We start from the raw sequence: 22,196 nt of genomic DNA, 5'->3' as shown, positions 1-22,196 counted from the left end.
TGCAGCTAATCTTGTCAGGTCTGACAATAATGTCAGAGACACCTGATCTGCTGCATGCTTGTTCAGGGGCTATGGCTAAAAGTATCAGAGGCCTCTGCCGATCAGCAGGATAGCCAGGCAATTTGTATTGCTTAAAAAGAAACAAATATGGCAGCCTCGATACCCCTCTCCCTTCGTGTTCCCTTTAAAGAGAGTCTGAAGTGTAAATTAAAATAAAAAAAAAAAAACAGATAGACACCTGCATAAGGAGAGGGAAGGCTCTGGGTTCTATAGAGCCTTACCGTTCCTAAGGTCCCCATCTTCTATCGCAGTGCCCCCCGTTAGTAGACTGGTTAGAGACTGCTCTTTCTTCTGGCGGGGGGCTTTGGCCGTGTTTGGGAGCCCGAATGCCCCTGAAGATGGTCCACTCCATACTGCGCATGCACAACCACGCATTCTCCCACATTCGGGCTCCTGAAGACGGCCGACGTCTCCCGCAGCAGAGAAGAGAGGGCAGTCTCTGACCCATCGGTGGAACGTGGAGACTGTAGGACGGAAAGACTCTATAGGGCCTATAGCCTTCCCTTTTCTTAGGTGAGTATCTGTTTCTTCTTTTCATTTACACTTCAGACACCCTTTAAAGTGGAACTTCAGGCTAAAGCTTTTCTTATTTTGCACTGCATGTGGATGGGTTAGATGCTCTGTCAGGCTGTTATAGTCTGTGTTACTATTGTACAGATTATCCCCTCACTTCCTGTCATGTGACAGTGGCACCAGGGCAGGAGAGTCAGGAGAATTCCAGAAATGTATGGTTGTCACGGGAACAGATGATAATTCTCCAATGAGGACACTTGTTCCAGTGACATCTGTCGGAGGAGGGATTTCCACCCTCTTCTGGGGAATTTGCTCTGACTTCCTAAGAGACAGGAAGTGGTAAGAAATTCTCTCTTATGGACTTGTAGACAAATATAACATGAACAAAGGGATCCCTCAGTATGAAAAAAAAATGTTTGGAGTCCTACCAGCATTCTACTTGCTATGCAGCAATGCAACCTGTTTATGACACAGCAGTATATTTTATCAACCTTACATTATATTATTTCACATCTCCTGGCTGCTTCTCTCCCCACATATCTGTATAGAGCCTTTTCCTACATATAATGCAGCATGGAGGGGCTCAGTGAAGGTGGCAGTGAAGGTGTGGAGGAGTCTGATCGGGTCACACAGATCATAAAACGACAGCCGCCCGACTTCATAATCCAGATATATCCTGACTCTATTACAGGAGGAGACATTGTCAGGTAACCGGATAACGTTACTGAGATGTTGCACATAACACCGATAAATATTCCTGCGCAAACACCAGGACTTATATCCAATCGCTGACAGCCACTCTCTCCTGTCTATACTGGGGTAACACATTCCTACACCCCACCACTCTGATTTACTGACATCCACTTCCCAGTAATGTCGCCCTGAGGCGAAACTCTGTCTGCTTATCACCATAGGGTGTGTCTGAAATCTCTCTGGTGTTTCTGGGCGATTCTGCCTGATATCTGACCTGGATACAATTTTCAGGTCATCTGATAGAAGTAGATAATTATCAGCGGTGTTTATATCCAGTAATATGTCTGTAGCCTCCTGTATGATGCAGCCTCCAGTTACCCCGGCTATTATATCAGATAACCCTGTGTATAATGTGTGTGAGATGAGAGCCACATCCAGATCCCGCCCATCATGTCTCTCTCTGTCCTCCTTATCCCCCTCCTCAGTGTCACACAAGTCACCTGTGTGTGATTCCTGTAAGACAGTCAGTGGGTCAGTCATGTTACACAGCTCCTCAATGTGACACATCTTCCTGGACAGCTCGGCCTTCTTTATTTCCAGCTGTTGAATGAAATCAGCCAATGCCAGAGAAAGCTGCTCCTCCTGCCTGGAGACCTCTCTCAGGACTCTCTTCTCCAGGTCGTCCAGCTGTCTCCTGAGGTCTCTAAACAGGACAGTGACTGTAACTGCTATACCAAATGACTTTTCATGCACTTTTCTTTTGTTCTCCTGCAGCCTCTGGACTTGTTTCTCAGTCTCCTCTGTCTTAGTGATCAGTTCCTGCAGATCATTTCTTAGTTTCTGTTTCTTCTTCTCAGAAGCCTCATCCAGCATCTCCACCTTGTGTCCCTGGTGGTCTCCGGCCAAACTGCAGGACACACAGATACAGGCCGAGTCCACAATGCAGTAATATTTATACAGTTCTCTATGGACAGAGCATTTCCTGTTCTCCAGGGAAGTGGTGGGGTCACACAAGACGTGTTCTGCTGACTTGCTGTGGACTCTCAAGTGATTGTCACACAGAGAAGCTTCACAATGCAGACAGGACATAACAGCCGGTACAGGAGAGTGAATACAGTAAGTACAGAAGACTCCAGTCTCTTCCTGATCTGGCTGAGCAGAGCTGAATCTCTCCACAATTTTTCGCAGCGTTATGTTCTTTTGCAATGCCGGCCGTTGCTGAAATCTTTTTCTGCATTCAGGACAGGAATAAACTCCAGCCCCCTCCTGTGTATCCAACACCTGATCTATACAGAGCCGGCAGAAGTTGTGTCCACATCTCAGGGTCACAGGATCTGTATAAATGCTCAGACAGATGGAACAGTCCAGCTCCTTCCTCAGATCAGCAGACGCCATTCCTGACAGCAGAGGAGAGAAATGAGAGTGAAAGTCTGAGAAGTGCAGAAACTAGAGGGAGTCTCACACAGGGATGCTCTTCCGAGTAGCTAAGAGTATGTAGCTACTCCGATTCAAAATGTACATTAAAATGCTGTGACTGCGAGGGGTGGGGGGTTAACTTACCCATGTGTCCGGCGGATCCTATGCCTTCCATTCACGTGACACATTGCATTCCATATCACTCCCAACCTTTTGATTGTATATAAATGGGTACAGCGCTCAACACAGTCCAATCCTTCCTATGGGTCAAGGCGAAAACACGTACTCCATAAAACATGCAGGGGGATATTTGCTGATGACATGATATGAAAGGACTCACCGGATGGGCTGGCCAAGCGGGTCCGTCAGCGCGATAGGGGTATGGACCACCCCTCAGCCACCTCAGGCAACCACAGCTGGGCACTTGTTATCCAGGACGAGTCACTTCCAAAAAGAACCGCCTCACATAGCATAAAAGTGTAAGGGATGTATTCCCACCTTTATTTTATAAAACAAAAAAAGAGCATATAAAAAGTGTGGACACAGTCCATAAAAACACACATGCAGGTGGTCTTAGCAGAGGGGAAGCGTTCAGCTCTAAAGCTGCCAGCCGTGCTGTATATGCTGCTCCAGCTCGCACGCCCGCTAAACCGCCGCTCGTGTATGGAGGCGCGTGTATCAGGAGCCCCTGATGAGTTACTATGGTAACTAAACGCGTTGGGCGGAGCTACGGAGCGGCGCTGCGCGTGACGTCAACGGACGCGGCGACTGTCTGATACACGCGCCTCCATACACGAGCGGCGGTTTAGCAGGGATGCGAGCTGGAGCAGCATATACAGCACGGCTGGCAGCTTCAGAGCTGAACGCTTCTCCTCTGCTAAGACCACCTGCATGTGTGTTTTTATGGACTGTGTCCACACTTTTTATATGCTCTTTTTTTGTTTTATAAAATAAACGTGGGAATACATCCCTTACACTTTTACGCTATTTGAGGCGTTTCTTTTTGGAGGTGACTCGGCCTGGATAACAAGTGCCCAGCTGTGATTGCCTGACGTGGCTGAGGGGTGGCCCATACCCCTATCGCGCTGACGGGCCCGTTTGGCCAGCCCATCCGGTGAGTCCTTTCATATAGGGGGAGCTTGTCATCGGCAAATATCCCCCTGCATGTTTTATGGAGTACGTGTTATCGCCTTGACCCATAGGAGGGATTGGACTGTGTTGAGCGCTGTACCCATTTATATACAATCTTTTCTCTGGCTTTACACAATAAGCAGGGAGCGCTCCACTTAATGAACTTTTGCTTAGTTACTCAGATTGACTTTTTACTGTATTTTTATTGTATACTAGCTGATTGCCCAGCGATGCCCGGGTATGTATTTGGCTGGTGTTGGCTCCGCCCACTTTTTCTAACCCTAACACACAATTACTCAATGACCAAGTGTGTGAGCTTTGCGGTCTTTGGCATCAATAATTTGCATTGAAATGAAAAAAATCTGATTGGCTGTTTGTGGCTCCACCCCCTTTTCTGAATTTGAACCCCAGTCACCCAATAACCAACTGTGCCAGGTTTAAGGCCTGTGCCAATAACAGTGCAAGAATGGCAGCAATTAAATATTCCTCTTGAAAAGCAATAGGTGAAGTTTGATTCACTTTTGTAGGCTCCACCCACTTTTCTGAATATTAATCCCAGTCAGCCAGTGACCAACTGTGGAAAGTTTAAAAACCCTCCCATTAACAGTGTAAGAATGGCTGCAGTTTCCATTTTCCCCGTGAAATTTATATTTGTCTCCACCCAGTGGTGACCCGGTGTTGCCCGTGTATGTATTTGACTGGTGTTGGCTCCGCCCACTTTCTAACCCTAACGCACAAACACTCAATGACCAAGTTTGTGAGCTTTGGGGTCCTTGGCATCAATAATTTGTATATTCCCACAGAAATTAAACAAATCAGATTGGCTGTTTGTGGCTTTGCCCCTCTCCAGCATTTGAACCCCAGTCACCCAATGACCAACTGTAGCAGGTTTGAGTCCTCTGCCATTAACAGTGTATAAATGGCAGCAGTTTCAATATTCCCCTTGAAAATCAATAGATGAATTTTGATTGACTCTTGTAGGCTCCACTTACTTTTCTGAATATTAATCCCGGTCACCCAGTGACTAACTGTGTCAAGTTTGAGAACCCTGCCATTAACAGTAAGAATGGCTGCAGTTTATATTTTCCCATGTAAAAAGTTAGTTGTTTTTGGCTCCGCCCACTATTTCTAACCTAGACATACAGTCACTCAATGACCAAGTTTATGATCTGTGTGGTCTTTGGCATCAATAAGTTGCATTTTCCCATTGAAATTAAACATTTAAACCCCAGTCTGGCAGTCTCCCAGTGACTGACTGCACCAGATTTGAGGCCTCTGTTATTAAGAGTGTATGCTGTAGGCTCAACCCACTTCCCTGAATATTAATCCAAGTCACCAAGTGGCCAACTGTGTCAAGTTTGAGAACCCTGCCAATAACAGAATGGCTGAAATCAATCTAACAAATCTAATTGGCTGTTTGTGGCCCTACCCCCTTTAGTGAATTTGGACCCCAGTCACCCAATGACTGACTGTATCAGGTTTGAGGCCTCTGCCATTAAGAGTGTATGAATGGCAGCAATGTAAATATTCCCCTTTAAAATCAATAGGTGAATGTTGATTGGCTGTTGAAGGCTCCACCCCATTTCTGAATATTAATCCCTATCTCCCATTGGCCAATTGTGTCAAGTTTGGGAACCCTGTCATGTAAAAAATTAGGTTGTTGGCACCGCCCACTTTTTCTAACCTTGACATACAGTCACTCAGTTATCAAGTTTATCACCTTTGGGGTCCTTGGTATCAATACTTTGTGTATTCCCATTGAAATTAAACAAATATGATAGGCTGTTTGTGGCTCCACCCCTTTTTCTGAATTTGAAACCTAATCACCCAGTGACCAGTGACGCGAATGGAAGGCATAGGAACTGCCGGACACATGGGTAAGTCAATCCCCCATCTCCCGTGGTCACAGCTGTTCAATTTTGATTTTGAATCCGAGTAGCTACGTACTATTAACTACTAGGAAGAACATCCCTAGTCTCACATTTCCTGTACATGGTGTGGTGGAGATAACCTCCCAGTCTCTCTGTATGGCAAACATATGCTAAGGAACGAAAAACTTGCTAAACCTTAAAGAGCCTCAGAGATAAGTCATAAGTCAGTTGTTTTTTTTTTTTATTACCTGGGGCTTCCTCCAGCCCAATAAGCACAGATGCGTCCATCGCTGTCCTTCAGCGGTCTCCCGTTCAGCCGCTGTGAGCTCCGGTAACAGGCTCAGTAACGTCAGTCCGGGCCTACTGCGCATGCGCAGAAGGTCCGCACATGCACAGTAGAACCAGACTGATGTCACTGAGCCTGTTACTGGGGTTCACCGCGGCTGAACGGGAGACCGCAGGAGGACGGCAAGGGACGCATCCATGCTTATGGGGCTGGAGGACGCCCGGGTAAGAAAAAAAAAGGACCTATGACTCATGTAAGCTCGCAAGGGCAGGGCTCTCTCCCCCTCTTGTGTCTTGGTAACCATTATACATTGTATTCATCATGTTAATTTTATCACTGTCATTAATACTATATACTATTTATACAATTCCATAATTTGTATTTTGTATCATTCTTTGTATTTTGTCACTAATTATGTATCTTGTATATTGGTGTACACCATTGTCTGTATTATTATGTACCCTATGTTTGTTTCTTACTTTGTACAGCGCCACAGAATATGTTGGCGCTTTATAAATCAATAATAATAATCTCCGAGTCTCTTTAACCCTCCTGGCGGTTTGCTAAAAATCCACTGGGGGGGGGGCAGCAAATCCGTTTTTTTTTTTTTTTATTATTTTTCTTTTTCATGTAGCGAGACAATGTCTCGCTACATGATAGCCGCTGCTCAGCGGCATCCCCCCCTCCCCCCCCCAGCAATAACATTTTATTACTTATGCCAAGAAAGTGATGCAGGTATTCTTTTTACAGGACAATGTAGGAATTCTTTCGGTAATATTTTTTTCCCTGCAGTTGTTTATCCATTTTATCAGAAAAATTAGGCATAAACAAAAAAATTAAGTTTTTTTTTTCATGATTCCCCCATTCCTTATTTTCACAGAAGTTTTCACATAACACAGTTGTAAAACACCTCAAAATACATTATATGGCTTGCCCCGGTTAAACCAATGCTATATATGCCATGTGTCGATTACTCTTAAAGGGGAACTGAAGAGAGAGGTATATGGAGGCTGTCATGTTTATTTCCTTTTAATCAATACCAGTTGCCTGGCAGCCCTGTTGGTCTATTTCTCTGCAGTAGTATCTGAATAACAGCACAGAGGTGTAGTGTACGGGCAGCACAAAGGTAGTGGATCACACTCTTACCAGCAGCACTATGGTCACCGGATCAAATATGGGCCAGGATATCTGAATGGAGTTTTCTTAGTTTCCCTGTATTTGTGTTGGTTTTTGCCGGGCACTCCATCCTCCCCCCTCACCCCCAAAAGAATACTGGTAAGTTAATGGCCTTAAAGAGACTCTGAAGCGAGAATAAAACTTGCTTTTTCCCTTATATTCAGCAGGGGCATGTTTGCCCCTGCTAAAACACCGCTATCCTGCGGCAGAACGGAGGTCCTTTATCCCCCAAATCTTCCCCTGCAAAATCCACTACCAACTTGGTCGTAGATTTTGCTGCTCATGGAGGCAGAGCTAATGGCTGTAGCTCTGCCCCATGCGTGTCTATCAGTGGCGGATCTCCGCCTTTCCCCCGCCCCTCTCAGTGAAGGAAGACAGAGGGGCGGGGGAGAGGCGGCGATCAGTGCTGATAGACGTGCTGAGAGGCAAGGCTACGACCGTTAGCCCTGCCTCAAGCAGGAAGCGCTCCCCAGCACGGAGGGGATTTGGGGGGTAAAGGACCCCCGTTCTGCCGCGGGATAGCGGCGTTATAGCAGGGGCAAACAAGCCCCTGCTGAATATAAGGGAAAAAGCGAGTTTTATTCTCGCTTCAGACTCTCTTTAAGGTGGCCACACATAATACACTTTTTTAAATATCTGTTCAATTCAAGAATACCAATCAATCAATGGTTCAGACTGATTGTAACAATTCAAAAATCTGACACACCTATGTTAAAGAGTAACTGTTAGCCCCCAAATTGAAATTTAAAACGCTATTGCAATGTTTTATTTATTATACAAGTGAGCCAAAACACCAATGTACAAGTTAAAAATCAATCTAATTTTGTTACTATCTAACCTTTTCCCCCAGCTCCGGACGCAAGCCGCATATCAGATACTGTAGCATGCAGAGCATGCCTATGTCTGGCCGACCCCCCTCTTCCCCCCAGGACCAGGTGCCAATATATTCCTGCTCCTGCACCCAGCGCCCACCACTATCTCACAGCTACCAGCCCTTTTGCACGGTATGTGACGTTCCTTACATCTTTTGCATTTTTTGTGATGACAACAGCACCTGGCAATAAAATACACCAACAGCAGTGCCGGCTTTTGCACCTCTTTTTTTACCTACCTGACACTTGTCCAATATAGCCAGAGCACGCTGAAGGCATCCAAGAGTTCATTTACTACAGCTCCGCAGATCCCCATATGACAGATGTGAACCTTTTGCAGTGCCGACCTTTTCCCTTTCCCCTCTTCTGTGTTCCGCCAATATATTCTCCCCACCGCAGCTGACCGCTCTGACACGGAGAGAGCGGCAGCACTTCCAGAGCAGCACCGCAGAGCAGCCAGCACCGTGCATCTCTCTCACATGTGATTCTCTCACATGTGACTCGGCGGCGGCTGCTCTGCGGTGCTGCTCTGGAAGTGCTGCCGCTCTCTCTCCGTGTCAGAGCGGTCAGCTGCGGTGGGGAGAATATATTGGCACCTGGTCCTGGGGGGGAGAGGGGGGTCGGCCAGACATAGGCATGCTCTGCATGCCACAGTATCTGATATGCGGCTTGCGTCCGGAGCTGGGGGAAAAGGTTAGATAGTAACAAAATTAGATTGATTTTTAACTTGTGCATTGGTGTTTTGGCTCACTTATATAATAAATAAAACATTGCAATAGTGTTTTAAATTTCAATTTGGGGGCTAACAGTTACTCTTTAAATGTTTTCCCAATCATGAATAAAATAATTGAAAGCTCAGAATAAAATTCAGTGGAACTGTACATCAAGTAATTGACAACCCATCACACACCATACAATTCTTGATAAAGCTGGTCTGAAATTTCCAACATCTCCAAAAATCGAAAAAAAGCGGGAAATTCGATCTGATTTATCGATCGAAAACAAAGAAAAGCTCTCGACTTTTCGGGACAACTGATCAAAATTGTGATCTTTTAATTGTATGGTGTGTGGCCACCTTTAGGCTTCTTGCACACCAAGACGTTGCATTAGGTGGCACGTTAAGGTCGCATAACGTGCACCTAACACAACGTATGGTGCTGCAAGAGCCGACGGTAGAGTGAGCCGCGTTAGGCGGCTCGAGTCCTATAATGTCTCCCAGAGTGGCGCTGATTGGCCAGCGGGACCACGTGATGCGGAGCGAGACACGCTGTGCGTGCGCCTGTAACGTCTTGGTGTGTAAGCAGCCTTAGACTACAATAAGAACTGTCTACTATGGCTATGGTAGGGATTAGATTGCTCCTTTGATTGACAGTTAGTGACCTGACAACAGACTCTGTAAAGTGCTGTGGAAGATGTCACTGCTATATAAATACAGAACAATAACAATAGAGGGAGGTAGACAATATATTTCCCCCCAATGAAAATTCTCATTACAATCTCTCTCTGTGGACTTTAGTGAGGTAAAAGTGTTACTCTATAGATTGACCATAAAAGCGCTTCAGAAAGGCTGGAAAAGCGCTGCCCAGAATGGCCCTCAAACCGCTCAGAAACACAACGCTGGGCTATCAATGGACTCTAAGGGCCCAGTCACATTTAGGCGATTAGGGGGCGTAACCAATGCATGTCAATGGGGTCATTTCCACTGAATGTGCATTTGCCATTGCGGTGCAGAAATAATATGGATTGCGTTTTGCAGACTTCGGCGCCATGCATCCGTTTCCCGTACAATGATTGGCAGCCACATCCGGATTTCTGCATTAATATTCACAGAAAATGCAGAAATCCGCATGCAGAAAAACAGAAGCCGAATGCACCATGCTGATGGAAACAGGGCCTAAACTCAGCGTAATGCATGCGGAGAAGTATGTATGATAGATAGCCAATGGTGCATCTTCCGGACGAGATTTGGGTGCAGCCGGCGCCACCATAGGCCGTAATAGGAATTACAGCTATAGCAGCGCACAGTCAGTAACTTCGGCACCGTCAGAAGATTGAGCAGAAGTTACAATTTAAAACACTGCTATTCTGCTGCCAGCAATAGCTGGAAGCTGAATTATATCATTCCCCACTATCCACACGGACCTGGAGGGAGTATAGTAATTAACGTCGCCGGGACTTGTGCAGCAGCAGGATAAGCCACATATCGGCTGTATCCTGCGCCCATGTCTCCCGGCAGTAATTACATATATATGCCTTCCGGAGGCCTGGAGCGAGGATTGGTAGATCTGTGTTACTGTGCGGTTCTGCAGCGGACAGGAAGTCATGTAAGTCTATGGCGACGTGTGTGTAAACCCGCTGCACTTTTTTTACGTGTCGCACATGCACAGGAGCCTATTTTAGCAAAACGATTCTGCGCACATGATCACTTCGGCCACAGGAAGTGAGCGTCACTTTCTGCTTGACCAGCTGCCAGATGGCAATTACTGCGTAATAACCCTGTAATCCCTCTAGGCCTGTTTTTGGCGGTGTGGCCCGCAGCATCACTTCCTGTTTGGCCCGGTCCCAGATAATTACCGCGTACTAACACATCCCGAAGGCCTGTTTTTCGCGGTGTGGTACTGCCCCGGGCTGCACCGCACTGCTATCTCCAGTGTAAAACCGGCCTCAAGGAGACGTTGAACTTATTGTTGTGATCGGGGACAGGAATCTTTTGCTCTCCTACTCTCAGTATCAACTTTACAGAGTACATAGTCATGTCACTGACTGTCCTCAGCTCAGAGGAGCTCACAATCTAATACTGAGAACCTTTCAGGTTCCCCCTTCCTTTTAAAAATCCTGGGTTTACTCCGGCCACAGAGAGTGCCGAGTCCATGAAAAGTGACTGTAGCCTTAGACTGCTAGATGTGGGAGAGGTTATGGAAACACTATAATATTTTACATTAATATGGTATACAGACTATTCAAACCTATTCACACACAATCCAGCACTAAGTAATATACACACTGCAGCAGAGAGACCCCCACCTGCTCAGCACACTCAGGATAATGGGGGCTCCTCCTGGCTGCTGCTCACAAACAGCCCCCTCTGTCTCCTAGCTACCAGGGGACACAAGTGAGGGGTGGGGCTGGTCACATGACTGTGTGGTGGAAGCTCAGAGCAACACAGCCTCCCAGAAAGTGTCCTCAGCGCAGCAGGCTGTGGTCTCCTCCTGTCTATATGTATGAAGGTTGTGCTGGTCTACAGCAAGATGGCTGCCACTGCTGGTAACAGCAGACAAGGCAGAGTGTTCTCTAGTGACAGCTGGGCAGCATAGACAATCATTACACTGCAGCTCTGTCACCACTGAAAGAGGCCACGTACTACCTGGCAAAGTTGCCAACTGTCAGTTAATTGGACACAAAATCAATAAAAAACGAATCTGGGCTGCCAGTAAATACTGTGATAACTTTGAGGTGTCTATTAAAAAAACCTCAGAGATGAATATAACTAAATAAATAATGTTTTACTTACCTAGGGCTTCATCCAGTCCCATAAGGCACGGATGTGTCCCTTGCCATCCCCCCGTAACTTTCTCAGTCGCGTGCAGTCTGGGTCTTCTGCGAATGTACAGTAGGTCCGCGCATGTGCTGAAGAAGACCCAGGCTGGACGCGACTGAGCAAGTTACCGGGGCTGATCGCAGCTGAACGGGAGACCGTAGGAGGACGGCGAGGGAAGCATCCGTGGTTATGGGGCTGGAGGAAGCCCCGGGTAAGTAAAAAATGTTTAGTGGTGGTCAGTCAGGTGTGTGGCGGTACAGGTGAGCGATATCGGGACGAGCGACGAATGCAACAAAACCCCAGGCGCTGTTCCCGCAATGTATAAATGTATGTATGTAATGTGTGCATGCATTACCTGCCCCGTGTTGGGGGGTTCTGTCTGTCTCCCGAATCCCAGCTCTTTTGTAACCCCGTACACGCTCCCTGTCACTCACTACCTAACCTGGGGGTCCCTGTCACTCACTACCTAACCTGGGGGGCACCTGTCACTCACTACCTAACCTGGGGGGCGCCTGTCACTCACTACCTAACCTGGGGGTCCCTGTCACTACCTAACCTGGGGGTCCCTGTCACTCACTACCTAACCTGGGGGGCACCTGTCACTCACTACCTAACCTGGGGGTCCCTGTCACTCACTACCTAACCTGGGGGCGCCTGTCACTACCTAAACTGGGGGACTTCTGTCACCACCTAAACTGGGGGACTCCTGGTGCTACCTTAGCTAGGGGGCACCTGTCACTACCTAAACTATCCAGGCCAGCCAGCCCAGCATCACCACCAGCCAACCAGCCCAGAATCACTGTCAAAAATGCCACAGCATCACCACCAGTCAGGCCAGCATTTACTTCAACCAGCCAAGCACAGCCCAGCATTACCGCAAGCCAGGTCACAGCATCACCTCCAACCAACCCAGCCACAGCATCACCGCCAGCCAGCCCGGCCACAGCATCACCGCCAGCCCGGCCACAGCATCACCGCCAGCCAGGCCACAGCATTACTGCCAGCCCGGCCACAGCATCACTGCCAGGCCTTTCAGCCCACACATCATCCCCAATCCAGCCAAAAACAGTATTGCCAGGCACAGCAGCCAGTACAGGAGAATTCAGAAGCCAGGTGAGAGGTGTCTACCATATTCAGGGGGCATCCTGCCTATTTATGTGCTTCATGACTGCTGAATTTGTCTTGTTGGGGGCCTCATGATTGCTGAATTTGTCTTGTTGGGGGCCTCATGATTGCTGAATTTGTCTTGTTGGGGGCCTCATGATTGCTGAATTTGTCTAGTTGGGGGTCACATGATTGCTAACTGCGAGACTATGGGAAAAGCTGAACCATCATCATATGAGACAATAGCATTAAACCTACTTTTTTAGCTTTTTAGAACAGAAAATAAAACCAGGAGGTTCTAAAAAAACGAATACATTTTTCAGGAGTAGGATGGATGAAATTGTTTATCTTCACAGTTTATTTTCAGCTTGGATTTTCCATAATGTTCATGTATGATTTAAAACGTTTGTACAGTATTTAGTTTAAATTGCTGTTGCCACTTTGCGATAGATAAGTGACTTTTGGGTTGCAGTTTGGGCACTCGACCTCCAAAAGGTTCGCCACCACTGTCCTAATCTAATGTCCCACATTGCTAAATTCACCTAAATTTGTCTCCATCCGTGACCACACCCACATTCTGGTCCATGGCCACACTCATTTTTCGGCAATGTAACCCTCATATTTTTCGGCGCGCTAGCTGCAGTGTGCTGATCTCTGCTGCCTACAGTATGTACAGTATACGCTGTTCTCTAGTGCCTGCACTGTGTGCTGATCTAAGTCCAGTATGTAGAGTATAAGGTGTTACTCTGTGCCTTTACTGATTGTAAACCAGCTGTATTGTATGCTGATCCCTGCTACTTTCAGTATGTACAGTATTAGCTGTAAAGCCTGGTACACACATACAATTTTGATTAGCCAATTTTAGCTCTGTTCATCAAATGCATTGTCTGTTGGCCCACTTACTGCATGGGGGTGGTAAGATTGGTCAGTGATTGACCAATCAAAATTGTATGTGCGTATACATCTTTGATCTATGCCTATACTGATTGCAAATTATCTAAATAAAGGACAGGGAGGGCTCCATCCAATATTTCGATGGGCAGGCCCGTTATCTGTAGCTTACACCGCTGTTAAGTTCATGTACATTTGGCTTCACACAAGGCCACGCCCATTTTTGCCATATACCCCCCACCTAGTGTCCACAGGTGCCCCCAATCTCCAAGGACCCTAGGAATGCCCCTGACTAGGGGTGTGATGGGGGGCGTGATTAGGGGTGTGGCTTAAGTCTCCCTCTTTCTCATCTCAGAAAGTTGGGAGGCATGCATTAGGGCATTGTGGCGAGGTGGTGGATGCGGCGGGCTCCGCAGAAATCGATCTGGAATCAGTCTCCAGTGTACGGACAGCCAACAGATCTCTCCAGGGGCATTTTTAGCCTTTTTGTCACTCCAGGCAAGAAGTCCTGCGTCACTTCCCCCCTCCCCCCCCCTGAAAAAACCCACAACACACTAGAGAATATAAACCATGTGCCGTGTAGAGTGGATGCATAATACAGAGAGTCTCTGAGATACAAACATCCCGGCTGATCCTGTCACATTTCGTTGCACACCCCAGCTTAGTGTGTAAATGCAGAGTATGGTGCAGCTGAAGCTGTGCTCTCACCTCTCTGCTGGAGTCTACTGCTGTGATTCTGCCTCCTCGCTCACCACCCGCCCTAGTGCCCAGCATCTCCTACCGCATGTAGCGGGATTACACGAGGAGAGCCAGCCTAGGGCATCATTTCACTTTAATTCATCTCTGTGGGGGCAGAAGTGGCATAGGAGGACTGAAGGTGGCACAAGGAGACAGAAGGAGGTATAAACACCTGTGGGGGTGTGGCTTTGTTTGGGGGTGGGCTTAGGGGGTGGGGCTTAATCAGGGGAATGGCGCACCTCAGGACTAATGGCACTCCAGGCAGTGGCTTGAAATGCCTATGCCTAAAAACTCCCCTGGACCTTTAGACTATGTTCCCACTGTAGCATTGCATTTTCACAATTGATTTTTCTAAATATAAAAAAAAAAAAAAAAGCATGGTATTTTACAAGCGCTTTATGCAAATTTTCACAATGGCCCTAATTTACATGTTCTGCCTAGTACCAGCATGACAAGTTACCTTTTCTGGGAAGAGTACGGACGTCAGAATTCGCATTGGAATGCGATTTTTCGCATTATGTACAAGATGTCGGATACAGAATGTGAAATTATAGAACAGGCTATTTTGTTTTTTTTTCACGCATACAATGTAATGCGAAAATTTCCATGAAATGGAACCTAGCCCATTCACATTTTCGTGTGAAAACCGGTTATCGCGTGCAAAAATTCACGTGCGCGCAACAACGCACATTTTTGCACGCGATAACCGGTTTCACGCTACAACTCACGCAAGGCACATTTTACAGTTAACACACTTGTGTGAATCGAGTCCTTCCTGTGTCACTCTGGAATGTACACTGCTCTAGCTAAGCACATGCCCCGCCGTATTTAAAGGACAACTGAAGTGACTGAGAGGGATATGGAGGCTGCCATATTTATTTTCTTTTAAGCAATACCAGTTGCCTGGCTATTCTGCGGATCTTCTGTCTCTAATACTTTCAGCCATAGACCCTGAACAAGCATGCAGCAGATCAGGTATTTCTGACATTATTGTCAGATCTGACAAGATTAGCTGCATGCTTGTTTCTGGTTTGATTCAGACCCTACTGCAGCCAAATAGACTAGCAGGGCTGCCAGGCAACTGGTATTGTTTACAAGGGGCACAGTGATTCCCAGGTAGCACTGCCCATGGACACAGGTAATGTATACATTTATCTAATATTTTTATATGTTGGGGGAAACTATGCGACACCAACTACTCTTGTAGCTAGAGTTTACAATTGGCAAGCAGTTGTAAATATTCAGTGATATAAAAATTGCGTCACTTCACTAAAAATAATAGTATTTTTCTTCCAATCAGCTGGCTACTAGCTTTCATAATAGGTTTTCTTAGCGCACCTACACTTAGGCCTCTTTCACACCAAGACGTTGCGTTTTAGGGGATGTTAAGGTCGCATAACGTGTCCCTAACGCAACACATGGTGGTGTTGATGTTGGACGTCAGATTAAGCAGCGTTATGAGGCTCTTGGTGCTATCCTGGGAAGTCCGGATCTTTTCAATGATTCGGATGATTCGAATCGGATCATTGAAAAAATCCGGATCTTTGAACCGAATCTTTGAATCATTTTACTAGGGAAGCACGAAGCAGGAGGCAGCAGAGTGAGAGGTGCGGGAGAATGAGGGCATTGACGGTGCTAATGGGGAAGGGAGAGATGCAGCAGGAAGATTGTGCACAGAAGCTGCAGTTCCTGTTTCTTCCAGACATCCACTGTGAACCGAATCCTTCATTGTGATGATCCGGATGATTCGACTCACAAAAAAGATCCGGATCAAAGATCCGAATCGTTCATGATCTGGACAACACTACAGTGCAGTGAATATTAATTAGCCATGTGGCTAGGAACAATAGGGGACTCTCCCCTTACTGAGCATGTGCAAACAGTCTAACGCAGCTAAAACCACCTATACGCACAGCATGCTGCACTTTCTATGAACGTCCAGCGTTACTGTGTAACGCAACGTGGGCACTGTGAACAGCCCATTGATTTTTCATTACTGTGAGTTGGGCTGCATTACAGGCTGCTGTAACCTGCGTCTGTAACGTTCCACTGTGAAAGCAGCCTAAAAGAAAAACAAAAGTTTTGTAGAAATGTAGATTTAATTATCAGGACAGCATTAGCTATTCTTGGCTTCATTTACCAAAGCTTGTTCCTGTATTATCTCGCCTTACCTGTTTTTCACATTCAATAAAATATTTTAAGCACCAAACAAGTAAAAACAAATTTAAAAAATAAGGTGAACAAAGTAATACTAAAGTTAATCAGTAACAATTTTTTTTTAATTACTATTTTGCTTGGAAAGTGCTCAAAACGTATTTCATAGATGCCCTTATAATGTATTTCAAAAATTAGGTAGACCGTCACTAGCTGCCTAGGCACTGCTGGAAGAAACAGGTGCAGTAATCGTGCCACCGGGTATGTAGCTTTAAATCATGGGTTGTAGAGAGTTACAGAGTCCGGGCACCGACCACAAGCAGTAATGCAGAAGTCACCTTTAATCCATTTCCAGCAAACCTGACTATACAGTGTGATGAGCCTGACAGCCGTTTCGCAGGTAAACAGATGCATTCGTCAGAGGCAATCCTACTTCTGCCTCTGACGAATGCATCTGTTTACCTGCGAAACGGCTGTCAGGCTCATCAGACTGTCTGTATAGTCAGGTTTGCTGGAAATGGATTAAAGGTGACTTCTGCATTACTGCTTGTGGTCGGTGCCTGGACTCTGTAACTCAGATCCACCCTTATAAAGTCCTCCATGCATGAGTACTTTGTTCTTCTGGGCATGTGCAAGTAAGGCGTGGATGCGCTTGTCCATGGCCCAGCTTGAGTCCAGAAGAAACCTATTTAACGGGTATTTATAGTCAAATACATCTGGTGAAACCTTATGCTGGACTGATAGGCTGCAGGAGGATCCAGGAATCCTCTTAACCAATGAAATACCATTGAATAGCGGGTATAACAGGAAAGTTGGGTGCCGGAGATTACAACTATAAATAACAGGCTCCCAATTGTCCCTTCTGGAAGTTCCACAAAGTGTGGGATCCTTGGAGTCTGTTTATAGGCCAACCCTAAAATTAATGGTATTGGAGGCTGTGGGTAGGTGTGTATTCTTGAGATGCCTAGCTCTCTACTTCTCTCTCTTTTTCCTCTGCCCTTTCCCTTTCTCTTCTCCTTTCTCTGTTTATGTGTCCTTTCTAGAGAAGGCAACATAGTCTTGCCATGTTGCAATTGTTTTGATGGAATCCTACCTTGTTTTTAGAGCCTATCTTTATGGCAGTATGTTTTTTTTTTGTGTTTGAGCCCACTGGCAAATTTCACCAGGCTCTATTTTTGCCTGCAACTTCCTGTATGACACGTCTTGCCTTCTCTTTTTTAATGATATGCAACTGTTTGCAAATGTGGAGTTATGAAAAATGTAATCAAAATTTTGAAATAGAGAAAACCACAAACTAGTCTCCCTTTCACAGCAGTTCCAGCCCAAATGTGTGTCTATGCTGTGAGCAAATAGATCTATGATAATGTAAAGCAACCCCCTTCCCCATACACATAAAACATTATAGTATGCCCCCATCATCTGCACCTGCACCCCTTACACAAAAATGGACACATTTAACATGCCCAGAAGAATGGCAGTGACTCTCCTTGTGTGCCGGCTCTGCTCTCCTCAGTGTCATGTCGTCTGCTTGCAGGACCTTCTTGGTCAATACAGCAGCATTCCTTTCCACACATTAGAAATGCAGCAAACGTTACCCCATGATTTGGGTGTAGAGGCTGTTGAGTATTTTCTTTTTGCATACTCTGATTATGATGTGGATCAGGGAACTTTTCTGATTAAAGTGGATCCGAGATGAAAAACTAACTATAACAAGTAACTTGTCTATATATCTTATGTACAGTTTAGATGGTTTAAAAAGCAAATCTGTCTGCATACAGCTTTAATAGAATATGATTATTTCTACCTGTAATACAATGACAGCAGCCATGTTGTTTGTAAACATTACACACAGGCAAACTTATCTGCACCATCAGCACTCAGACTGTGAAAAAAACCTAATCCTCCCTCCTCCTCCCCTCTGCCTCTGAAATCTCTGGCTAGTAATACCTCCCCCTCCTCCTGCCCAGACTGAGCTCCCATGAGCCCTTGCTACTGCCAAGGCTCTCTGAAAACTGTGGGCGGGGCTTGTGTTGTTTATAGGGAATTAGAGTATTAAAACAAAATAAAGTATTTGGCTTGAGGAATGCCCTATAAACAATAGGAAAGGAACACAATTATGCAATGAGTAAAAGTTCATCTCAGATCCACTTTAAGCTTTTCACTTTGATTTTGAGAGAGAACGATTTATGTTTTGACAATCCTTTTTTTTCTTCAAAGCAAAGGAACTGCGATGGGGTCGAGTGTGGTCCCTGTCTATGCTAATTTATTTATGGGGTTACATGAAGAAGCGTTTATGTAACACTTCACCCATTGCTCAAGAATCTGCCAAATTTTGGTGGTGTTTTATAGATTACGTTTTTTGTGTTTGGACGGGACCACTCAACTCTGGTCAACTTTATCAGTTCCGTGCATTTAAAATGTGAACAAATTAGATTAGTGATTAATTATGACCTCCATATGGTCTCGTATCTGGATACCATGGTTACAAAGAATAGCAGCTTGTTACAGATCTTTTTACAAAGGAGATGGGTCGTAAATCAATCTTACATTTCAAAAACGTTTGTCCTAGGCATATGATCTGCAAAGAAAGGGACTACCCTTAAGTAATCTTTAAAGGGAACCCAAACTGAGAAGGATATCGATTTTTCCTTTTAAAATAATACCAGTTGCCTGACTCTCCTCTGATCCTGTGTCTCTAATACTTTTAGCCACAGCCCCTGAACAAGCATGCAGATCAGGTGCTCTGACTGAAGTCAGACTGGATTAACTGCATGCTTGTTTCAGGTGTGTGATACAGCCCCTACTGCAGCCAAAGAGATCAGCTGGACTGCCAGGCAACTGGTATTGTTTAGAAGGAAACATCTATATTCCTCTCAGTTAAAGGAGTTATCAGGGCAAATATAGTAAAATGAGTGGTACTTACCGGGGGCTTCCTCCCGCCCCAAGCTCCCAGGACCTCCCTCGCCGCAGCTCTGCCCGCAGCCGTTCGCCGGAGCTCCGACCCGGTCCCCGGCGATGACGTCAGAGCGACCTCAAGTAGTTCTTCGCCTGGGGTCCGCTCCGGCCCACGTGGTGGTGATTGACAACGCCAATCGCGAAGGCGCAGTACAGAGCGGCCTCCAGGTCGCTCTGACGTCATCGCCGGGGATCGGGTCGGAGCTCCGGCGAACGGCTGCGAGGAGAGCTGCGGCGAGGGAGGTCCTGGGAGCTTGGGGCTGGAGGAAGACCCCGGTAAGTACCACTCATTTTACTACATTTTCTCTGATGACTCCTTTAAGGTTCCCTTTAAAGACCAACAGTAGAGGAGAAAAAAAGACTAGAAGTAAGCGGAATCAGATGGGAAATTAATATTTCTATCTATTTATAGTACCATTAGCAAAAAGGTGGAAAAATGTGTGAGACGCAATTAGAGTGTACTCTCAGAGAATTTAATCAAACCCCACACTTAAGCTATAGGAGAGCTCCCTCCTTTAGGAGCAAATCTGTCCATTCCCACGTGAGTCCCAAAAAGAGACAATCTAAGCATTGTGGGACATTCTTGTGCTTGGGTTGCCACTTCTGTCACTGTGTAGGTGGGCAGTGGGAGTGGTGTAAGTCTCTTGGTGGGTGGAGAGTAAGTGGTGCGAGTCTCTGGGTGGGTGGATAGTGGGTGGTGTAGATCTCTGGGAGGGTGGATAGTGGGGTTGTATAAGTCTCTGGGTGGGTGGACAATGAGAGTGGTGTAAGTCCTAGGGTTGGGGGACAGTAGGTGGTGTAAGTATCTGGGTGGGTGGACAGTGGGGTGGTGTAAGTCTCTGGGTGGGTGGACAATGACAGTGGTGTAAGTCCTAGGGTGGGTGTACAGTGGGGTGGTGTAAGTCTCTGGGTGGGTGGACAGTGGGGTGGTGTAAGTCTCTGGTTGGGCAGTGGGGTGATGTAAGTATCTGGGTGGGTGTACAGTGGGGTGGTGTTAGTCTATGGATTGGTGTACAGTGGGGTGGTGTAAGTCTCTGGGTGGTTGGACAGTGGGATGGTGTAAGTCTCTGGGTGGTCAGTGGGGTGGTGTAAGTCTCTGGGTGGGTGGACAGTGGGGTGGTGTAAGTCTTTGGGTGGGTGGACAGAGAGGGTGGTGTAAGTCTCTTGGTGGTTGGACATTGGGGTGATGTAAGTCTCTGGGAAGGCAGTGGGGTGATGTAAGTATCTGGATGGGTGGTCAGTGAGGTGGTGTAAGCCTCTGGGTGGGTACAGTGGGTGGTGTAAGTCTCTGGGTGGTTGGACAGTGGGGTGGTGTAAGTCTCTGGGTCGGTGTACAATGGGGTGGTGTAAGTCTCTGGGTGGGTAGTGGGGTGATGTAAGTATCTGGATAGGTGGTCAGTGAGGTGGTGTAAGTCTCTGGGTGGGTGTACAGTGGGTGGTGTAAGTCTCTGGGTGGTTGGACAGTGGGGTGGTGTTAGTCTCTGGGTCAGTGTACAATGGGGTGGTGTAAGTCTCAGGGTGGTCAGTGGGGTGGTGAAAGTCTCTGGATGGGTGGTCAGTGGGGTGGTGTAAGTCTCTGGGTGGGTGGATAGAGAGGGTGGTATAAGTCTCTGGGTGGGCAGTGGGGTGGTGTAAGTCTCCGGATCGGTGGTCAGTGGGGTGGTGTACGTCTTTGGGTGGGTGGACAGAGAGGGTGGTGTAAGTCTCTGGGTGGTTGGACAGTGGGGTGATGTAAGTCTCTGGGTAGGCAGTGGGGTGATGTAAGTATCTAGATGGGTGGTCAGTGAGGTGGTGTACGTCTCTGGGTGGGAAGTGGGGTGGTGTAAGTCTCTGGGTGGGTGGACAGAGGGTGGTGTAAGTCTCTGGGTGGGCAGTGGGTTGATGTAAGTCAATGGATAGGTGGTCAGTGGGGTGGTGTAAGTCTCTGGGTGGGTGGACAAAGAGGGTGGTGTAAGTCTCTGGGTGGGAAGTGGGGTGGTGTAAGTCTCTAGGTGGGTGGACACTGGGGTTGGTATAAGTCTCTGGGTGGGCGGACAGTGAGAGTGGTGTAAATCTCTGGGTAGACAGACAATGGTGGTGGTGTAAAGGTGCCCATACATCTAGCGACAGATGAGAGAGATCTGTTGACTGCCCATACACCACAGGCCGACTCCCAATCGGCTTCAGCATAAAATCGCTTGAGAAATCGGCCTTGTGATGCAGCCTCCCTTATCTTCCCCCAAATATTAATGTGGCCCCGCCCCCGTGCCGGTGCATTAAAAACTCTCACCTCTCCAGTCGCCATGAGTGTCCAGCTACTCTCTCTTCCCTGTTAGCATCCCGTGTGGGTGACATGCACATGCCAGTGCTATACCCGGCAGTCACCTGGGATGCGAATGGAGGAAGCAGGAACAGCTGGACACTCACAGAGGCCGGACAGGTGAGAGATTTTATTACATGGGGAGGACATTATCATTAGGTGGGGGGGGGGGGGGGGGAACAGCGGCCAGGGGTTCTGCCCCATTCATCACTCATCCCATTATCGCACCCTGCTAGCACCGCGCACCTGATCGACCACATAGACCCGAGATTTTCCAGCTTGCTCGATTTCTACATTTGACCGGTTTCAGCACAAGATCCGTCCAATCGTCAATTGGGCTTGCTTGCTGCACCACCGATTTTTATCCAATATGATAACATTGTCAAATTAGATGGCCAATCGAGCTGCAAGATCACTAGGTATATGGCCAATTTAATGCTGGTGGATGGACGCTGCATCAGTCTCCAGAGATAGGAACTGCCTTGGAGAGTTCACCAAT

The 22,196-nt window shown here is 46.9% G+C and overlaps 2 protein-coding genes across 3 annotated transcripts in view; both read right to left on the bottom strand.

The window, feature by feature from the left end:
* The window catches only part of LOC137519214 (E3 ubiquitin-protein ligase TRIM11-like), a 138,291-nt gene that overhangs the window by 33,991 nt on the left and 82,104 nt on the right, over positions 1-22,196 (bottom strand). The window lies entirely within an intron of this gene.
* On the bottom strand, positions 1,007-11,362 carry LOC137519211 (E3 ubiquitin-protein ligase TRIM11-like). 2 transcript variants are annotated; one of them, XM_068238072.1, is made up of 2 exons: positions 11,043-11,362; positions 1,007-2,663 (listed from the first exon to the last, which is right to left on the bottom strand). In XM_068238072.1, the coding sequence occupies exon 2, from the start codon at positions 2,659-2,661 to the stop codon at positions 1,081-1,083; it is 1,581 nt and encodes a 526-aa protein (XP_068094173.1). In that variant the 5' UTR covers positions 2,662-2,663; positions 11,043-11,362; the 3' UTR covers positions 1,007-1,080. The 2 variants fall into 2 exon arrangements, with proteins under 2 accessions (XP_068094173.1, XP_068094172.1); XM_068238071.1 differs by lacking the exon at positions 11,043-11,362 and adding an exon at positions 8,258-8,298.

The sequence above is a fragment of the Hyperolius riggenbachi genome, chromosome 5, assembly GCF_040937935.1.
Source record: "Hyperolius riggenbachi isolate aHypRig1 chromosome 5, aHypRig1.pri, whole genome shotgun sequence".
Lineage (NCBI taxonomy): Eukaryota > Metazoa > Chordata > Amphibia > Anura > Hyperoliidae > Hyperolius > Hyperolius riggenbachi.
This window is presented reverse-complemented; position numbering and strand designations above follow the sequence as displayed.

What these genes read in the sequence shown, in the direction of transcription:
- LOC137519211 (XM_068238071.1), bottom strand. Translation starts at nt 8,297, where the DNA reads ATGCCTTCAGCGTGCTCTGGCTATATTGGACAAGTGTCAG. An exon ending in CTATATTGGACAAGTGTCAG is followed by an intron (nt 2,664 to 8,257) that starts GTAGGTAAAAAA and finishes CTCTGCTGTCAG; the next exon opens with GAATGGCGTCTGCTGATCTG.